Source organism: Durio zibethinus, chromosome 27 (assembly GCF_047325235.1).
Source record: "Durio zibethinus cultivar Kanyao isolate XHJ-2024 chromosome 27, ASM4732523v1, whole genome shotgun sequence".
Classification (NCBI taxonomy): domain Eukaryota; kingdom Viridiplantae; phylum Streptophyta; class Magnoliopsida; order Malvales; family Malvaceae; genus Durio; species Durio zibethinus.
In genome coordinates this window covers 12179584-12198916 of record NC_143188.1, presented here as the reverse complement: position 1 = coordinate 12198916, position 19333 = coordinate 12179584, and the positions used below count along the sequence as shown (strand labels likewise).

The window sequence follows — 19333 nt, the reverse complement described above, 5'->3', positions numbered from 1 at the left end:
AATGATGAAAATGAATGGTAAAAGAAAAAAATTTTGACTCAGGGCAAAACACTGTTTCTCACCTAGTTACATAGATTTTTAGTTTCAAAGTGTCAATTTTTTACTAATTAAAAAGAATACATATAGAGAACTTCACGGCTGGTTCAAAGAAAAATGAAAAAAAAAAAAACAAACACTTTTTCTTTATCTTTTTAGCTTCTTTTAATTTTTTAAGTTTTGCCTTTAATCTTCATTTTGTTTTTTTTTTTTTTCTCATACACCACTCTCTCTATTTATTTTGATATACATAGATAGACACATACAATCAGAGACATATACGAGTAAAATTTTTAAATCCTTACTTTTTACTTCTCTCAGATCTGTCATGAAGTTAAAAAAACAAAGAAAAATATTTTTTATGTCCATGTCTAGCCGCTATACGCAAGGCGATTTCTCCTTTGCCATTGGGTTCCAGTAGCAACAATAAGCACTTATCAACGAGTTGCTTGACAAAGTAAATGGAGAACTCTATTTCAAATATCCTTTTCTAAAAACAAGATACATGTTAAATTTCAAATATGAATAATTATGTGAATGGAAATAAGTAAGAGATGAAGCAAAAAGATAGGGATACAAAGAAATATGTGGTTCGACCATAGTGGCCTACATCCACAAGACAAAGGCCCAAACGGATACATTGTTGATATTCTTGCTTATATGAAAGAGTATATAAAGATAAATATGAGCTTCTTTTAAGCTAGATGGTTGAAAAGTTGAATCAAGGTCAAGAACAAAAGCTTGCCATGTGAAAAGATAAAAGCTTTCAATGGATATTGAGAAAAACAATATGTATGCCACTAGAAAAAAGGTTTATTGAAAAACTTAAAATATGATAAAGAATGCAAAAGACAATAAGAGTTAGGATCAAACCCACTTTAATATCATAAATGTTTTATAGAAAGAATGAATTTTATGAACGGCTTGATGACTTTGCTGGGTTTGGTGTTTAGAAATAAGCATCAACCATTAAAAGAAAGGAAAAAGAAAGGAAGAATAGGGGACCATAAAAAGAAGAAAGGGAAGAACGAAAACTATGGTTATAGAAGCTTATAAGCTAAGAAGAACGAGGGACTATAGCAAAAAAAAAAAAAAAGGGAAGAATGATGACTATGCTCGTTAAAACTTGTTATGGCTCTGAGACTATGTTATGTTTTAAATAAAAATGATCGTGTGAATGAAAATAGGTAAGAGAAAATACAAGGAGAAAAAAACACAAAGAAATACATAGTTCAACCATGGTGGCCTACATCAACAGGAGATAGGCAAAAGAAGCTACATTGTTAATATTTTTACTTATATGAAATAGTACATAAAACCTCTATTTATATAAGTGGTGTGGATAATATATAAATAATAATAATAATATGAGAGACATTAGAAATTACAACTAATAATAATTAATTCTAGATATATATTTTTTAAATCAATAATTGATTGCTTTCTCATTACCAAATTATCTCATAATTATCTTTAAAGAAACCTTAGGAAAGTCAATAATTTCCAATAATACGTTTATCATTTTTAACTACCTACCGTAAACATGTAGTGCTATGTTTTGCTTTCCATTATCCAGGAAATCAAAACCACATAATTTTTGTATTAAGATTCAATTTGCTATCAAAATTTATTTTAATTATAAAAAATTTTCGAACAAAATAGATATCTATAACGAATTTAAATTCTAAATTCTCTTAGAACGATACCTTTATTTGCAACCAACAATAATATGAATTTAAATTCTCTTAGAACAACACCCTTAATATATAAAAATAATCTATATATTTCTCTTTTAATTCTTGCTAAGTTTCCTTTATGTATTTGGTTTGATATTCTTGTTTATCTGATCTTTATTAATTATTTATATGTTTACCTTTATATATAAACAAACCTGTTTATATTTGGAACAAAAATATTAGGTATTAAGCAAAACAACTTTATAGAATGAGATATTTTCATTCTAAAGAGAAAACAAATCACCAAATAGTTGAGCTTTGTGTAAAAGCTGTCAGTATGCATTGTAGTGGTCACCATATACTATTCTGACATTGACAGTGGGATTCGTCATAAGCAGTGGAATCATTGGTTTGGAATCCAGTGAGATATGCCTGATGGAATTTCTATACTCTGAAATTTTCAACTTCATCCTTAAGCAATAAAAGAAATTTTCAATTATATCCTTTCTCTCAGTGGATATGTTTCCATTAGCTAATGTACAACACATTCATGTGGTCAAAATTCAATGGGGTTCCACTTAAGGCCCTTCTTGTAAGATACTGATTTAGCACTGGTGTTGTTCTTTTAAAATTATTTCACTCTTCTCTTATCCATCTCTTTCATCTCTCTAATACTATTGTTTCAAAAACCTAATCATGAAAAAGAGATCTGCACTTGTCCATAGAAATGGCAATGGGAAGTAACTAAATTCACCAAGACTAGCATTCATCTCAATATAGCCTGCATCAATTCAATTAACACATTTGAGTTTCAAAAGCAATAACATCATTTATGTTCTAAAGAGCGAATGCATCCCTTTTACGACATATGGAAGATCTATAAACTTTTCTCCTTTCTTTGCTAGCTGGAAAGGGAGAAAGTCATATCAGGCTGGTTGAACAGAAATACTTTCTGAACATGAATTAGTCCATGGAGTTGTGGGAGAAAACTTTGTCCTAGAAAAGAAATAATAAATAAATGTAGTGACATGGAAGCTCTGCTAACAGCATCTAATTTGCCTCTTGAAGGGCAGAAGATTTGGGGGAATAGACAGATTTAAAGGGGCAGAGCAAAAGAAACCAGAATATATTGACTAAATGATTAAATTGAACTTCAGCAAGATGTACAATTTTGAAATGGTTGAAATAAGATTGCATAAAATTGTCTTATTTATCATCTAGAAAATTAGAAAAGTCAAGCTGAGGCAGAGAAGGAATGTAGGACAAAGGGGGAATCAAAGATAACCGAAATTAAGATCTTACAGGATGTTGTATTGACTAAAATGGCAAATACATAATGATGCGAAAAGAAAAAGAGAGAACTGTCAGTCTGAAAATATCTAGGTTCTAAGAATTATTCCTAGGCGCAAAAATATTGGCATGCTTTGTAGGTCTAGAAGTGCTCAATTTTGTGTGGAAAAGTTTACATCTGGCTTCCTTACCGAGACTTACAGTTTCTATGTGAAAAATGCATTTCTTAAATCACTCAAAAGTACCAAGATATGCACTGTATTTGAACACCTAAAAATATTCAAACAGCAGGAAGACCTCCAAAAGTCCATGTTTGAGCATATAAAGCATAAAAGTAAACTGAAATAGATTAAATATTAGCATTGCATAAAGAATCCAATTAAACCACAATGGGAAAAGAAGAATCAGGGGTCTAGATTACAATACATTTCTGAACTTGAAAAACACAACATAACCATCTTTACGTACCTGCTCAATGTTTTATCTAGGGCTTAGATCATTTGAGATGGTTAAAAATCTAGCAAATCGATCCAAGCAATTCCCGACAGCAATATCAATAGTCTCTCCAAAATTCTGTATCGATCTTCACCATAGGCTATAACCGGAGTATTTCCACCACTAACATACAGCACATCAGGATCATCTGCCCCAGTAACAATCCTTCCCATCTCAATATGTGCAACACAGTGGTTAACTGCAACAATGGGCCTCTTCCATAGCAGTGAAAGAACTCTCACAACAATGGCAGAAACTTGTAACGGCGCATCCATACCAGGACCCTTAGTGTAACAAAGGCAGTCGATGTCATCAGGGGTTATCTGGGCTGTTTTAAAAGCTGATTTAATAAGTGGAAGCGCATGCTGGAGATGGTGCTGAGCTGTTTCCCGTGGAAGGAATCCTTGGCCGGGTGGGATAATGTAAGTGTGGGGCGGATTCGACAAAATGGTGCCATCTAATGTCACAACCCCAACACCAATCTTGTTGGCTAATCCTTCAAAATCAAAGGCTTGTTAAGCCAAAAGGCTCCATTCCAATCAAACCAGTAGAAACAAAATCAAACAACTAATCAATCACACAAGAGACGATAATTTAACGTGGTTCAGTCCAACTGACATATGTCTACGGATGAGGAACAAGATCCACTAATCATAGAGAATTACAAAAATATAAATCATATCAACCTCACTCAACAATCAACACTCATAAAACCATCTCAATCTCCTCTAGTCCTATGAAATATTCTCAACCCAAACAAACACATATCCATATGCATCCTTTGAACACAAACAAACACATACCTATATGTATCAATTCATCATATCTATGCGAACCTTCTCAATCTCCTCTAGTCCACTCTCATGCATCTCAATCTCCTCTAGTCCTATGAAATATTCTCAACCCAAACAAACACATATCCATATGCATCCTTTGAACACAAACAAACAGATACCTATATGTATCAATTCATCATATCTATGCGAACCTTCTCAATCTCCTCTAGTCCACTCTCATGCATCATACCTATGTGGACCCTCTCAGTCTTCTCTAGTCCACTCACAAACGTATAAACATATAAACCCATAAGATGTAAATCTCTAGTACTCCTATGAAGTGTTTATCATATAAAATCTTACAACTCTCTCACATCTTTTTCTTATATCTAATTGTATAGAGACTTCACCCATTTATAAGCATACTAACTTATCTATTAAAAATCTCTTTTCTCTTAGAATTCTACTTATATAAGTCAAACTTACCTATTAAGAATCTTTTTTTTTCTTAGAATTCTTATTCTGCAAGTCTTCTTATCTATTAAGCAATATCTAATCAATTCAGAATAAATTTGTTATGATATTTGAGTCACTATTTCTAACAATTTTTACATTTATTCAAATTTTATCAATCATCAATATTCAAGCTAGACATGTTTGGCTCTACTTGCAACAAAAATCTCAAAATTATCTTCTCTTGTGTGTATTCATACTTTACACAAACCGATATTCAAAACACAAACTCGAACTTCTTCTCTTGAATCGAGCTCCTCTAAGCTTGTCATGACTCAAACATTCAACTCTTCTTACGTCTTGTGTTAAGCTAAAAAGCCCTGATCCAATCACACCAGCAGAAGCAAAATTAAATAATTAATCAATCACAGAAAAGATAATAATTTAACGTGTTTAGTCCAACTGACTTACGTTCACGGATGAAAAATAAGATTCATTAATCATAAAAAAATTACAAATATGTAAATCATATCAATCTCACTCAACAATCAATACTCATAAGACCCTCTCAATCTCCTCTAGTCATATGAAATATTTTCAATCCAAACAAATACATACTCATGTGCACTCTTTCAATAAAAATAAATAAATACCTATATGTACCAATTCATCATACCTATGTAGACCCTCTCAATATTCTCATGTCCTATAAAATATTCTCAACCCAAACAAACACATACTCATGTATACCCTTTCAACAAAAATAAATAAATACTTATATGTACCAATTCATCATACCTATGTAAATCCTCTCAATCTCCTTTAGTCTACTCTCATACACGATACCTATGTGGACTCCACTTATAAATATACAAACATATATACCTATAAGACGAAAATCTCTAGTATTTCTATGTAGTGTATATCTCATAAAATCCTACAACTCTTTTACATCTTTTTCTCATACCTAACATTATAGAGATTTCAATTATTTATAATCATATTAACTTACCTATTAAGAATCATTTTTCCTCTTATAATTCTTTTGTAAGTCAAACTTACTTATTAAAAAAAAATTTTCTCTTAAAATTCTTATTCTACAAATTTTTTTATTCATTAAGTAATATCTAATCAATTTTAAATAAATCTCTTATAGTATTTGAGTCATTATTCTTAATAAAACTGTTATTCTCTTTTTCATTTTCACATAAATGTTATGTGCCATGTGCCAAGTGCCAACCTTGCCAAACCAAAAGATCTTTCTTAGAAAAATATACAAAATTCACTCACCTAAATATATTTTAGGATATTCAAATTCAAAAACAACATCAACCCATATCCAAAAGCAAGATATTCCAGACGGTCTAACTGTTCATTAGAAAAACAAAAAAAAAAAAAAAAAAGAAAAAACTTCCGGAGTATGAAATTTTACACAAAACCCAATCTTAAATTTCTACTCTTTTGTTACATATTCCATCCTTCTTCACAAATCCATCAAAAGCAAGTTATTCAGGAAGGTTCAATTTGTTACTTTTTATATCTTTTTTTGAAAAACTATTTACCCGATTTTGATTCAATAAAAAAAGAGTAATATGAAACTGAGCTAACAAAGATAAGTATAGATTGAAGAGAGACTCAAAAATGATGTTTGAATACCTGTGGAGGCAGAGAAGGAGGCAACGGTTACTGACAGTGGAAACAGAGAGAAAAACAGAGTAGGGGTTTTGATTTTCTTATAGTTTGAGTGTTTGACTTTTTACTTTCGGAAGCTTCAATGGTCAATGTTAATGCAACACGTCAACAAACGAAAATCCATTAACTCTTAACAGTTTAACTGCCTTTTATTTAATTTTTCTCAATTTTTAAGAGCAATTTATCATTCGCATACCGAAACTTTTAATAATTTCTTGTCTATTTTAACCAATCTTACCCCTTTTTATCATTCCTCTCAAGCAAAGCTTAAACGCATTTGCAGGGCCAAAATCATGGTAGGAAAAAGAACTGCAAATTACAACAGTATCCAAAAGTCTTAATATAAAATTTATCTGAATACAAATAAAATCATTTGAATGCTGTACAAAGACTGACAAAGTTTAATCAAATTGCAAGAAAACATTTACCCAAAAAACAAAATTATCCTAGATTTATTGATAAAATGTTGGACTCTTAATTTCAATACTCAAGTTTCAAAGTTCGAATACAAAAAAAATTACCAAATAGAAGTACAAAAAACTTAAATGGAATAATTTAACCACCTAAATTAACACTCCCAATGCCAATTATCTTCACACATTTCACACAGACAGCTCAAGGCTGGCCCCAACACTGTACAATGACTGACCTAATAATCTATCCTACTCCATGTAGTTCAAATTTGAAAGCATAATTATACAAAGGCATTCCAATAAATTGGCAACAGACCTGACTAGATTCTAACAAACACCTAGAACAATATCAGGATGTGATTTTTCTAAACAAACCAAATCATAAAAAACACTGGTCTATATCCAACATCATAACTATATACCAGGTTTTGGTCCTATATATATTTCAACAATGTATGAAAAGCTATCTGGGAACTATACACGGCTCTGCTGCTTGTTGTTTTCCATTTCCTGCACACTGTCTACTATGCGTCGTATCTTCTTCGACAGACTCTCATTGTGCTCCTCAATTTGCTCAAAAATCAATTCTAGATGTCTTTTATAGGTTGCAACTCTCCTTTTTTCAATGGTCAGCTGCTGTGTTAATTCTCGGATTTTATTATGTTCATTCTGCAAGAACAAGATAGATAAAACAAGTTTCAGTACAGAGAATGAATGACAATATTGAAACTCATGACTTCAAGGTAAGAGCATTTAACATTAACTTGTAGGGCAGATGATTAATCCAGAGCCTATTTAGTAAAAACAACACCACACATGAGTGATACAATAGCAAAGTTGCTGAATTTAACACAAGTTGAGATAAAAGGCTATGAGTGTAACACCAAGAGGAAGGCACAAGGCTAAATGAGGCCCTAAGCCTAGATTGAAAGAAATTTTGATCTCCATCCTTAAGGGTTCAAAGTGGTGTTTTACCAGTAAAAAGTTCAAGATTTCATTAGAGCAATAACAGAAAAATAATAGAGAGAGGTCGTACATTAGAATGAAAGCTGTTAAGACCTTTCTCGAGAAAATGGGGTCCAAAGAACTTGTCACTCACAATAAACAAATTCCATGAGATATTACACATTTCTTCTGGCTTCCTTTTGGTCAACGAAAACCCTTGAACCAGCTATTATTCCTTCATACTGGATTCATTCAATGGTCAACTGCCACCTCACTAGAGTTCTCTTTAAACCACTTCTTTCTCTCCTCGATATCATCTTTATCTAACCCTATTCTAGACGACTTCTCAGCCATATCAGAACCCCAAAATAGAGTCAAGACATAGATCCCAAAGGATATAAACCATTGAATATGTTGAAGGGAAATAAAAAAATTCAATCAATTTGGTATTTCACATTCTCATTCGTCATGGAAACAAAGCCTCTGAGCAACAAAAAGGAAACAAAAGTCATTTCATTGAGTAACTTGTCTTTTGAGTACATTCATTAGGTTTCTCGTACCAATTATTTCCCGCCTATGTTCTGCAATTTGTTGTGCAACTTGTATCATCATTATTTAATAGATGCCATTATTAACCCTGCAGATCATAGTTAGTGTCCTTGAATAGGACTTAAAACCACAAAGTATGCAAAGAGATCAAAACAAAGCCATTCACAAGGTAGTTGTCAAAGAGCCCCTTATCACAGAAAATGAAAATGCTCCATATTTACTTGGAATCCATTATATATACTTTCTACCACCCCCTCTCCTTCTTCACACCATTCACTAAACATCTCAAACCCCAACTAGAAAAAAATGGTTCAGTTTCCAATCAAAAGGAATGAATTGGTCTAGGCTAATGTGAACATCTTCGTTTCTTTAGATCCATCATCATTTATTCTTGACAAGGAGATTGTAGATATTAAGGCGAAAGTAAAGGAAAATGCTTCACATAGGGGTCATTTAACTTCTCCAATACCAAAAAGAACAGGAATTGATATTTTTAAAGTCTAGTAAATCTAAGCGTAGATCAATGTACGGAATAACAATGCCCAGAAAACATCTGTTTGCATGTAATTCAAGCTACTCCTAACTTCTAACTGGAAGAACGATGCTTGTATAAAAACATTTCACCCATGCAAATAATCAGAGTCACTTACAGATATAGTGAAAGAATATATATCAACAGACATGTGCAGACATGAATTTAAGACAATATGGTGAAAACTGACCGGGTATTGATCATAAATGCAACCCCTCCGACCTTTTCCAGGTGCCAGAGGATGAGTGTGCTCTTTCACATATTTTGTGACAACCCATTTACCGGAGCTTACTTTCCTCACCAAAACCATTGCCCTGCATCCAACCCTCGTCTCTGCCCTTTGCCTCACAATTTTTTCTCGTTTGTCAGGCATTCTAAAACCTTCTTTGTTACAAACAAGTGCCCTACCAATAGCAGATCCATCACGCCTTGAACGGGAAAGTTTGCTTACACGAATGATGAATCCCACCCTTGTGGCATATGTATTATAAAAAGCATGTGCAGCTGGCTCAGATTCAAATTCCTGACCCACATAAGGTTCATCAGCTGGAATACCCTCTGGGATGTCATCGCTTCCTGAAGAAGTTCGATCCATTTTTTCATTCAGACCCTGTTGAAAAGTTCCTTTGACAGGATTTTCTACTGTTTCATTTTGATTGTCCACGCTACTAGCCTCCGCTTGGACTGAGTTCAGTACCATACCACCACTAACATCACCATGAGCCCCAAACTCCACTGCAAGAAAAAGCCTTTTTCTAATTATTGCTAGAAGATGAAAAGAAAAGTATGCAAAGAAACATTGCTAGAAGATGAAAAGAAAAGCATGCAAATAAACATGATTAAACTTCATATTTCCTATCGAGGTCCAAAAGAGCTTGACACATTCAAATTAACAGTTACCATGTACTGACATCTTACATTATATCTTGTTTCTCAAGAAATATGCAACAAAACATTATACCTAGTTGGTTTTTCAAGCTTCTTTTTTCTTTTTCCAATTTCCAATCAACCATCTAGAGAATCGAAGATGAAAATTGAGCAAAAGAAAACACAAATAAAACAAATTGCTCTCAAATGGAAACTATATTGAGTCGCAAAGGAAGCTAAGGCAAAAAAGGAAGCACATTTCTTGGTTCTAATGCTTAAGTAAGTATAAATTAGAAACTTCTTAAGAATGAAATATATAAAAAGAAAAAGGAACATATAACAAAGACTAAAGTTCAAAAGTCTGAGTGAATAAAGTTTATTTCTTGAGTCCAATGTTGGAGTCAACTCTGGAAAAAAGGTTGCTCTTTTTCTCTTTTTTTAATAATTTTCTTTTATTTTCCCAGACACCAAACAGATTCTGAACACAAAATTCCAATGATATCATCAACTAATTCCACAACTTGAGATTCTAATGCTGTAATTTACTTGCTAATTACATTCTTTAACAAAGGGGGATTTAAAAAAATATAGCAGAACAACAAAACAAAATAAAACCTAAAAAAATTCAAACTCTAAACTTTCTCGCTTACACGTAAATTTTCTTGGCAATCAAACAGAGAATAAATTAATAATTCAAACGAAAAAAAAAATGCATGTTAAAAAATTGGTACTTTGCATGGAACATTAACAAATAAAAAAAAACTAATTTAAAAAACCGAAATATATATCTTAGAATTGACAAAATTAAAATTAAATTAAAAAAAAAAAAAAACCTTACTCGAAATTTTAGCTTTAATGTAGATGAAATTGTGATGATCGATTAGGTATGGAAAAAGGCAGAGACTTTTGGGGTGCGAGATCAGCGTTGGAAATTATAGGGACGCAAAAGAACGTGACGTGGCAACAGTGGATTGGATATACTATACAGTAAGTCAAAAGATTTTAGTAAGCTAATTAAATGTTGACACGTGTTTAATTGGTGGACTTGGCCTCGCTTGATAAGCTTTGCCTCCAAAGTCCAAGGCGTTTCTGTTACAATGGCTTTTGGCGGTTTGCCACGTCAGACTGAACCTTAAAAATCTTAAGAGGCACACGTGCTAATTCCAATATATAAACATGAACAATTCGTAATCCCTCCGCGTTAAAAATAAATCCAATTTCATTTGATAAAAATAAATCGATAAATTAAATCTGAAATAGTTTTAATTTGAGTTAATCGAATTTAAAATAATTTAAATTCAATTAATATAAAAAATTAACTTAAAAGTAATCAATTTTAAATTTAATAATTTAAATTTAATATAATACGAATTCAATAACAGCACGTGGCAGTCAGAAACTCAAAAGATCCTAACTTTGTTTCAATGGAAAAAAAACATAACTTGAAATTATCAGGTCCAAATCCAATCTCATCAGTCCAATTTTCACCTCTATCTCTCCAAATTGAAAAGTGGGCCGGGTCGTACGATATATGTCTCTCCAGGTCGGCTAGATAGCCAATGCATATTCCGATTCGCCACACATTTCAGGGGTTAACGCGCTGGGGTTTATAGTAGGGTTTCTCAAGAAATTATTGATCTTTGCCTCTTTCCCTAAATCCTGATGTAATTCTTGTAATGGCAAATGCTCTATTTCGTAGCCTGCGAAGAGTTTCTCCACTTTTGAATACAATTCTTCCCCTTTCCTCCTCCTCCTCCTCCTCCAGGTTTTTCTTAAATGAAGTGCCAATTTTTTGTCCATTAAAACCCATTGTTACTCCAAACCCGACAACCCCTTCATGGGTTTCGAGGCATTTGAGCCATGGCACCGTAAACCTGGTGATATCCCAAGGAAAACCCAAGTTTGAAACTCATCAAGTTGACCCTCCAAAGAAGGAGAAATGGAAGACTAAAAAAAGGTTCAAGTTGCAGAAGAAGAGAGAGAAAGAGAAGAGGAAAGCTGCCAATAGGAGAGACCCACGTCGACTCGGTCTCACTGGGAAGAAGAAGAAGAAGTTTGCTGATGCAGAGGAGAGGATCAAGTACAAGCTTGAGAAGGTAACCATAATTGATTGTTTTGTATAAAAGTATGATAACTTCCTTTGTTAAGATATTGCATTTTTCAATTTTTGATTCTTCAAAAATATTGTTTGAATTTTGTATCTGAACACTCTTTTTGCCTTGTAATAATAAAAATAAAGAAACAGTACCTTAATTTGTTTGCTTTTGGTAGCAATTCCTAGCAATTGGTATAGCTTGTTGAATAGCGGCAATTACCGTTAAGATATGTAAATAACATTGGTATAAGAGATGTTTTAGTTAGATTGTGACAATCCATTTCTGTCATGTTTTGAAGTAATGCTGCATTTGATGATAATTTGCAAAACTGGATTAATTCATGAAAGCTTGATATTAATTTATGAGTGTTTGGCTGTTAAGTTAAAACTTACTTGGTATGATTTGTTGCTTTGGATATATGGGAATCATAAACAACCAACTTTAATTGTATTTCGCAATATAAAGAATTTCCTTGATATCATTTTACTGCATTTTGTTAGAATCTGCTAAGTCAAAACTGGCCGGCACAGTTTAAGTTTTGAGATTTGCTCATTATGAATTAATAGTCTAAAATTGTATTTGTACTACCTTGTTGTCTTCTTTCTTATGTTAATTCCGTAATTCCCATGTTTGTAAGTTATAACCCTTTAACAGGCCAAAATAAAGGAAGCCTTACTTCTTGAAAGACTGAAGCGCTATGAAGTTCCCAAACTTCAGGGACCGGTGGTGAAACCACATGATCTGACAGGTGAAGAACGATTCTATATGAAAAAAATGGCCCAGAAAAGGTCCAACTATGTGCCAGTTGGCAGAAGAGGAATATTTGGTGGGGTTATTCTTAATATGCATATGCATTGGAAGAAACACGAAACAGTTAAGGTCATTTGCAAGCCTTGTAAGCCCAGCCAAGTACATGTGTATGCAGATGAAATTGCCAGACTGAGTGGTGGAATCCCAGTTCAAATAATTGGTGATGACACCATAGTATTCTATCGAGGGAAGAACTATGTGCAGCCAGAAGTTATGTCTCCGATAGATACATTGTCCAAGAAAAAGGTGAGTTTGCTTCTCAAGTACATGCATACACGAACAATTTCTGAGTTCGTAAGTTCTGATTAACTTAACAAGGAACATAAGAAAAATTTACCCCTCCACGTGTGCAATACTTCAAATCCTCAGGCACAAAGGTCTTTATCCAAGTATTATTCCAGAAAATTGGGCTCTTGATAAGGGTAAATTGGAAATATCTTATTCTTTAGCAGTATTTAAAGTGATAGACTTTTGGACTTCTGATTTGAAAACTTTTTCCCTCTCACATTATTGTTGTGCACACATGCACAACAATCAGTTTTTGGTATGGAGTCCACCATAGCATCATCATCATAATCACATTTACTGTTATGTAGGTTTAAGCAAAATGATACCATTGCCATTATGTGTTAAGATGACATGTTTTTTCTTTTGTTTATTTTATGAATTCTGTTCAACATTCAAGTGCTTTTAGAGGCACTTCTTTAGGAAATCTTTGGAACCTAAGAATTTCAGAGTATTATAAGTTCTAAACCTGAAGGTTATTCATTAAAACAACCATCTGCTTCTTGGGATAACCTTCGTTCTGTTTCAGGACTTCATTTCTCTTTGATCCCTTAAACTCCATGGGATTACACAACTGTATGTAAGATGCTATGACAGGTTTCAGATATATTAAAGATGTTAGTGGCTTTCATCTTCTTGATGGGCTGCTGATATTGTTTACTATTATTTTTATTTATTTCTTGATAATGATATTGCCATTTATTTTTTTTTAACTTTCGCTTTATTTTTGAATGGGAGGGTGGGGAAAAGATTTCAGTGGCATCTCTTTGAACTATTGGCATTGTTCTTCCTCTGGAAACAAATGATCATGGTGATTTATTTTTCATGAATATCCTTATTGAGCTTTATATAATCGTCATCCACTACACTGTCGTTATCTTTTCTTTGCAGGCGCTTGAAAAATCAAAGTACGAGCAATCACTTGAGTCAGTGAGACGCTTCATTGCTATTGCAGAGAAGGAATTGGAGCTGTACTACAGACACATTGCACTCTATGGTGATCCAAATAATAGGAATCCCATTTCAATTTTGGATAGTCCAACCAAAGACACCCGGGAATCTAGGAAACTTAAGATGCTTGAAAGAGAGAGTAATGATTTGACTCCTACAGGCTTCTCTTCACCTATTTCAGATAAGGAAGCTGATTGCATAGATGAAGAGCTATCAGAAACTGAAGATGACTTAAAAGATGAGGACTTATCGATGAGAGAATCAGATTCTGAAGATAAAGTTTCTTATTTTGATGAACAAAGTGAAGGAAGCTCATCTACGTTGCATGAGAATGATGAAGAGGATTTCTCTATAAGTGACTCGTATTCTGAAGACGATGTTCCTTATTGTGATGAAGATGGTGACGAAAGTTCTTTGGGGTCAAAAGGAAGTTCCTATACAGAATTGGATTCATCATTGATGTTTGATAAAAGATGTGATTCTGAAAAATTCCTAACAGAACAAGTAAATGTGAAACTTTAATAAATTCATATTTTCAAAATTATGTTCCCCTTTTGTTTGGTAAAGCTAAAAGGCAGGCCTGATCTTTTAAACAAAATTATAAAAAGAAAGAACATATGGTAGGACCACAGATTAGAAAAGTGGATGAAATAAAGTGCATACCTAATACCTTCCCTTCAAAGGCAGGATAATTAGGAGTTCAAATCCCAACATCCAAGCAGCTTAGTCATAGCTTTCATTATTCAATTTTCCATTTAACAATGCACAAAAGCTTTGAACTGACAATCTGTTTCAACTTTGAACATCTGAAAATGTGTTTCATGTTTTATGAAAACCCTACTTGTTATTACAAGAAACATTTTACCGACAAATTTATTTACTATAATTTTACCGTTGTTCAAATTAAAAAAATACGTAAAAATTCATCACTTATAAATAAAAAATAATGTATTGATAGAAATTATATGTTAAAATTATGTAATTGTAGAAGATATGTTTTCATTCCTACAAAAAATACTATCTAAATCATGATGTTGGGTAAAAAGTCAAGCATATGGTTGTTGTAGTTAGGAACAATATTGAACCTTCAACTATTATAAATGAATGTAACAGAAGGTTTGATGCTTGATATTTAATCATTAAAATAAAAATGTGCATGGTAAATTCATGAGTAATTATTAAGCTACTATGACATTATAATGACTTATCAATTAGGTTATAAGTCACATAATAAAATTTGCACTTATAATCTCATAAAAAATATGAACTTAATTAGTCTCCTTTTACCCCTTTTGATTAGAGAAGATAAAAAAATTCGTACCTGATGAGTTTCGATTTGATCCGACTTTTTAGGGTCAATTTTTTTTTTTGAAAATCGGGTATTGAGTTGAAGTCAGGTTTGCCTACCCAACCCGATATATATATATATATATATATAAATAATTTTTTAAATTATCTATTTAATTTTATAATTATTTATATTTTTTTATATATTTAATTTTATATTTATATTTAAAATAATATTTTATTAATTTCAGGTCGGATATGATTCTATACAATGTCGGATCGGATCGAGTTCAAATATAAAAAATAATAAAAAATTATCAGATTGAGCCAGATTCGAATTTTACATGTTTGAAATCGGATCGAGTTTGGGGCGAGCAAAAACCCGCCCCGACCTAACCCATTACCATCCCTACTTTTGATACTTTACTAATAAAGTTTAGACTTGTCTTATTAACATTCCAATTTGAAATTTTTTATTTGCAAACAAATAAAAATTTAATTGCATGTAAGAATGACAACCAACCATGTATCATTATTCGTTTTTTTTTTTTAAAGATCATTTAAAAATAAATATTTATAAATATTAAAATTTAAATATCAAATTTATTAAATATTATTTTTAAATATGCTTACACTATTTAATTGACCCAAATTTTATATTCGAACATGAATAAATTTAGCTTGCATGAAAAATTTCTATGCGGTACGACCAGTGATATACTATTTCATAATTTCTTATTACTTTGATTTTAGTGGAATAAAAAATATTTTTATTACCATTATTTTTATCAAAATAATTGGCTCTGAGCATGAGATCTTGCGAGATGACCTTTAAGCAAAGGCATGAATTTCGATTATTTTTTAATTTTTTAAATTTCAAAATATAGAATTAAAAAGGGAATAAATTTTATTAAATACTATACAGTTGTTTTCAAGATTTCATGAAATAACATACTATTTTCGTATAAAATAAAAGAAAAGCATACCAGTGATTAATTCACTTCCTTTTCACTCAAAATTGGAAAACAATGACGACACGTAAAACAAAAAAAAAAATTCAAAATAAATCCGATTAACATGTGCTTATATCCATTTCAATAAAAAAAAATGATTTCATGATTGATCAAATAAAATAATATTAATTTATATTTAATGCATTATTAATAAATAGAATGATGTCAATAAAAAAATTATTTAATGATTTGATTAAATAAAATAAAATAAAATAATATTTAATATACTGTTAATAAATCTGATGATATTAATAAAAATAAATTATTTAATGATTTGATCAAATAAAATATTATAAGTTTATATTTAATACATTATTAATTAATCGAATTATATTACTTTATTAGTAAAGTAAATTAGGTTATGACATCTTATTAATAAGTAAGTTTTTTAAAAATATATTAATTTTTTATATATATTTTAAAAATTAATATTTGTTTATTAATAAAATATTATCATCTAATTTACTAGCAGTATATAAACCTATACAATGCATCAAATATGAACTCAAATAATATTATTATAATTTAAAAAATAATTTAATGATATGATAAAATAAAATAAAATAATTATTTTTTAAGATAAAATTAAAGTTGAATACATAATTATCAGAATCGAATCAAATATTAAATCGTTTAAGGTTTCAAGTTACTAAATTACTGATTTAACTATTGAATCAATTGGATCAATTATCGATTCAATAAAAAATATTATAAAAAATATAAATATTTTAAAATTCAAAATTCAAACTTTTAATTCAAGTTATGGTTTAATATTTTAACCATAAAACTATAAATTTTAAGGTATATTGTAAATTACAAATTTTAAAATATAAAATTCATAAAACAATTAATTACTAGTTATAAATGAAATTACTTAACATTATATTAAAATCATATTTTATATTTTAATAGTTGAAAATAATATTCATATTTTAATAAATATAATAACTAATAAATAATTGTATATAATAATAATTATTTATATTTTTTAAAATATAAATATTATTTGTTAATATATAATAATTAACCTTTATGTAATAAAAAATATTTATATATAAAATTAATAAAAAGGAAATATTTATATTTATATGAAAATTAGTGAAAAGGAAATTAAAATCATTTTTATATGAATGTGGATTTTTTTATTAATTTTACATATATACATTTTTTTTATTAATTATTTTTTATCATGGTTAAATAATTAATCATTTTTATTAGCATTTCATTTTCTATTAATTTTTTCTATTATTATTTTTATAATTATTTTTAATTATCATATCAATTAATAAATTTTTTTGTTAGATCATTTAAAAAAATTACTTATTTTTATACATGTGTAAGTTTTTTTTTTGTAATATCATTATTCACATATATCAAAATATGCTAATATATCATTAATATAAAAATAAAAGGATTTTGATAATAAAAAATAAGAGTTAAAGAGGTTATTTAGATGAAATAGTAGTATAAAAGCTTAATTAGATTATTTGAATATTTGAAGGATTTTTTTTTATATTTTATTTAAATTTATTAGTTGGTATTAAATTAATCTAATTAAAAAATCATCTGATTTATTATGTAAACTATTAATTTTCAATAATTTAAATAATTTAATTATAAAATCAAACCGATATCAACGTTAATTCATCAATTCAATTGATTGGACTGATGATTTTATCCTATTCAGAAACTATGGTCGAATGTTACCATGGAAGTATTAAAGATAATTAAAGTATTATTTTAAGAAATAATTTTGCATTTAATATTATTTTCACTACTAATGAACTTATAGGAATGAAGATGGGAATTAGGAATGGTCCATTACTTGGATTGGAGGTGGAAGTGAAATGACGTCGTCCTACCAAATAATAATTAAGGGAATTAGGTTAGACCAAGAATTTAAAAAATACTATTTTTACTAAATTAAAATAAAAAATACATTAATTATAATTTTTTCTTGAATATAACCTTAATTGGTGTCTCTGAACATGGAATAACATTTGTCTCGTTGGAAAGCCTGTTGGGAATTTTGGCAATAAAATAATCGAAAACATACCAACCCTTCTCGAAGGATGCATGAAAACAATGGGAGTTTCCAGCCAAATTCTAGGACAAATGGTTGTCTCCTTTGTAAATATATTAATTAATTAATGTCAGCTTTTGTTATGTAAAAAGTCTAATTGGCATCCATTGGATTTTTTCAGTTGTTTTTTTGTCAAAAACGAGGGGTCAATTCTGGCCATGTTTCAACCCTTTTTTTGACGGTAAAAAACAGTAAAAATCAACAAGGAGAATTGCAAAATACACTTCAAACCTTTTTTTTTTTTACATCTTAGTTTTTTTAAAAAAAATTTTGTAAGTGAAAATATTTAATTATTTTTTATATAAATTTTTGAAAATTAAAATTTGAAAAATTATAAACTTTTAAAAATCATATAATTTTTAGAAAATAAATTTAAAAAAAAATAAATTTAGGAAAGATTGTAAAACTCTAAAAAGTTATAAGAAAAATAATTAAATAATTTTACTTAAAATTTTTTTAAAAAAATTTAGGATGTAAGGAAAATAAAACCATTTAGCACCGCTCATCAACAAGTTTCGAGTTACTTTATTCATAAAATTGTCTAGTGATTGTTCCAATAAAGCCAGATTTGTAAAACCATGGAAAAAGGCTATGACTATTTTGTTATATATTGGACAAAAAAAAATTATTGGTACAATCAAATATGAAAAAACAAATTTAAAGGAATGAATATTTATGAAATTACTTCAACATTAAGGGCCAAATATAAATGTGCACGTTTGGTAAGAATGTCAATAAATAAGGTATACATAGAGTAGAATATCTTTTATTTTTATTTTTAAATTCTTATATTATATTCATATCATATTTATATTCAACGAATATTTTAAATTTATTTTAATTTCTATCTTCATGCTATATGTAATAGGTACGAGTAATTTTCATACTCACAACTTAAAAAAATAAAAATAAAAATTTATTTTTTTATTTTATTTTGCTTATTTCGATAATTTTTTATAAATATATATTAATATATATATTTTTAATAAAAATTTATTAATTATAATTAATCTAAAATAATAATTTATATTATTTAATAAAAAATCTATTTACTAAATATATATAAATATATATGAAATATAGA

At 29.7% G+C, this 19333-nt stretch overlaps 2 protein-coding genes and 1 pseudogene across 3 annotated transcripts; 1 reads left to right on the top strand and 2 right to left on the bottom strand.

Annotated features, from left to right (window-relative positions):
- Positions 1-3342: 3342 nt before the first annotated feature.
- Positions 3343-5058, bottom strand: LOC111279437 (uncharacterized; annotated as a pseudogene).
- Positions 5059-6964: 1906 nt separating this feature from the next.
- LOC111280119 (protein FAR1-RELATED SEQUENCE 6-like) lies at positions 6965-10690 on the bottom strand. Of its 2 annotated transcripts, none has more exons than XM_089756616.1 (3): positions 10563-10690; positions 9048-9592; positions 6965-7500 (listed from the first exon to the last, which is right to left on the bottom strand). In XM_089756616.1, coding segments are annotated over exons 1-3 (741 nt in total). In that variant the 5' UTR covers positions 10564-10690; the 3' UTR covers positions 6965-7305. The 2 variants fall into 2 exon arrangements, with proteins under 2 accessions (XP_089612742.1, XP_089612743.1); XM_089756617.1 differs by lacking the exon at positions 10563-10690 and adding an exon at positions 10375-10498.
- A 523-nt stretch (positions 10691-11213) lies between these two features.
- On the top strand, positions 11214-14448 carry LOC111280054 (RNA-binding CRS1 / YhbY (CRM) domain protein). Its single transcript, XM_022867206.2, has 3 exons — positions 11214-11820; positions 12475-12876; positions 13807-14448. Exons 1-3 carry the CDS (start codon positions 11401-11403, stop codon positions 14386-14388), a joined length of 1404 nt encoding a protein of 467 aa, XP_022722941.2. The 5' UTR covers positions 11214-11400; the 3' UTR covers positions 14389-14448.
- Positions 14449-19333: the final 4885 nt, after the last annotated feature.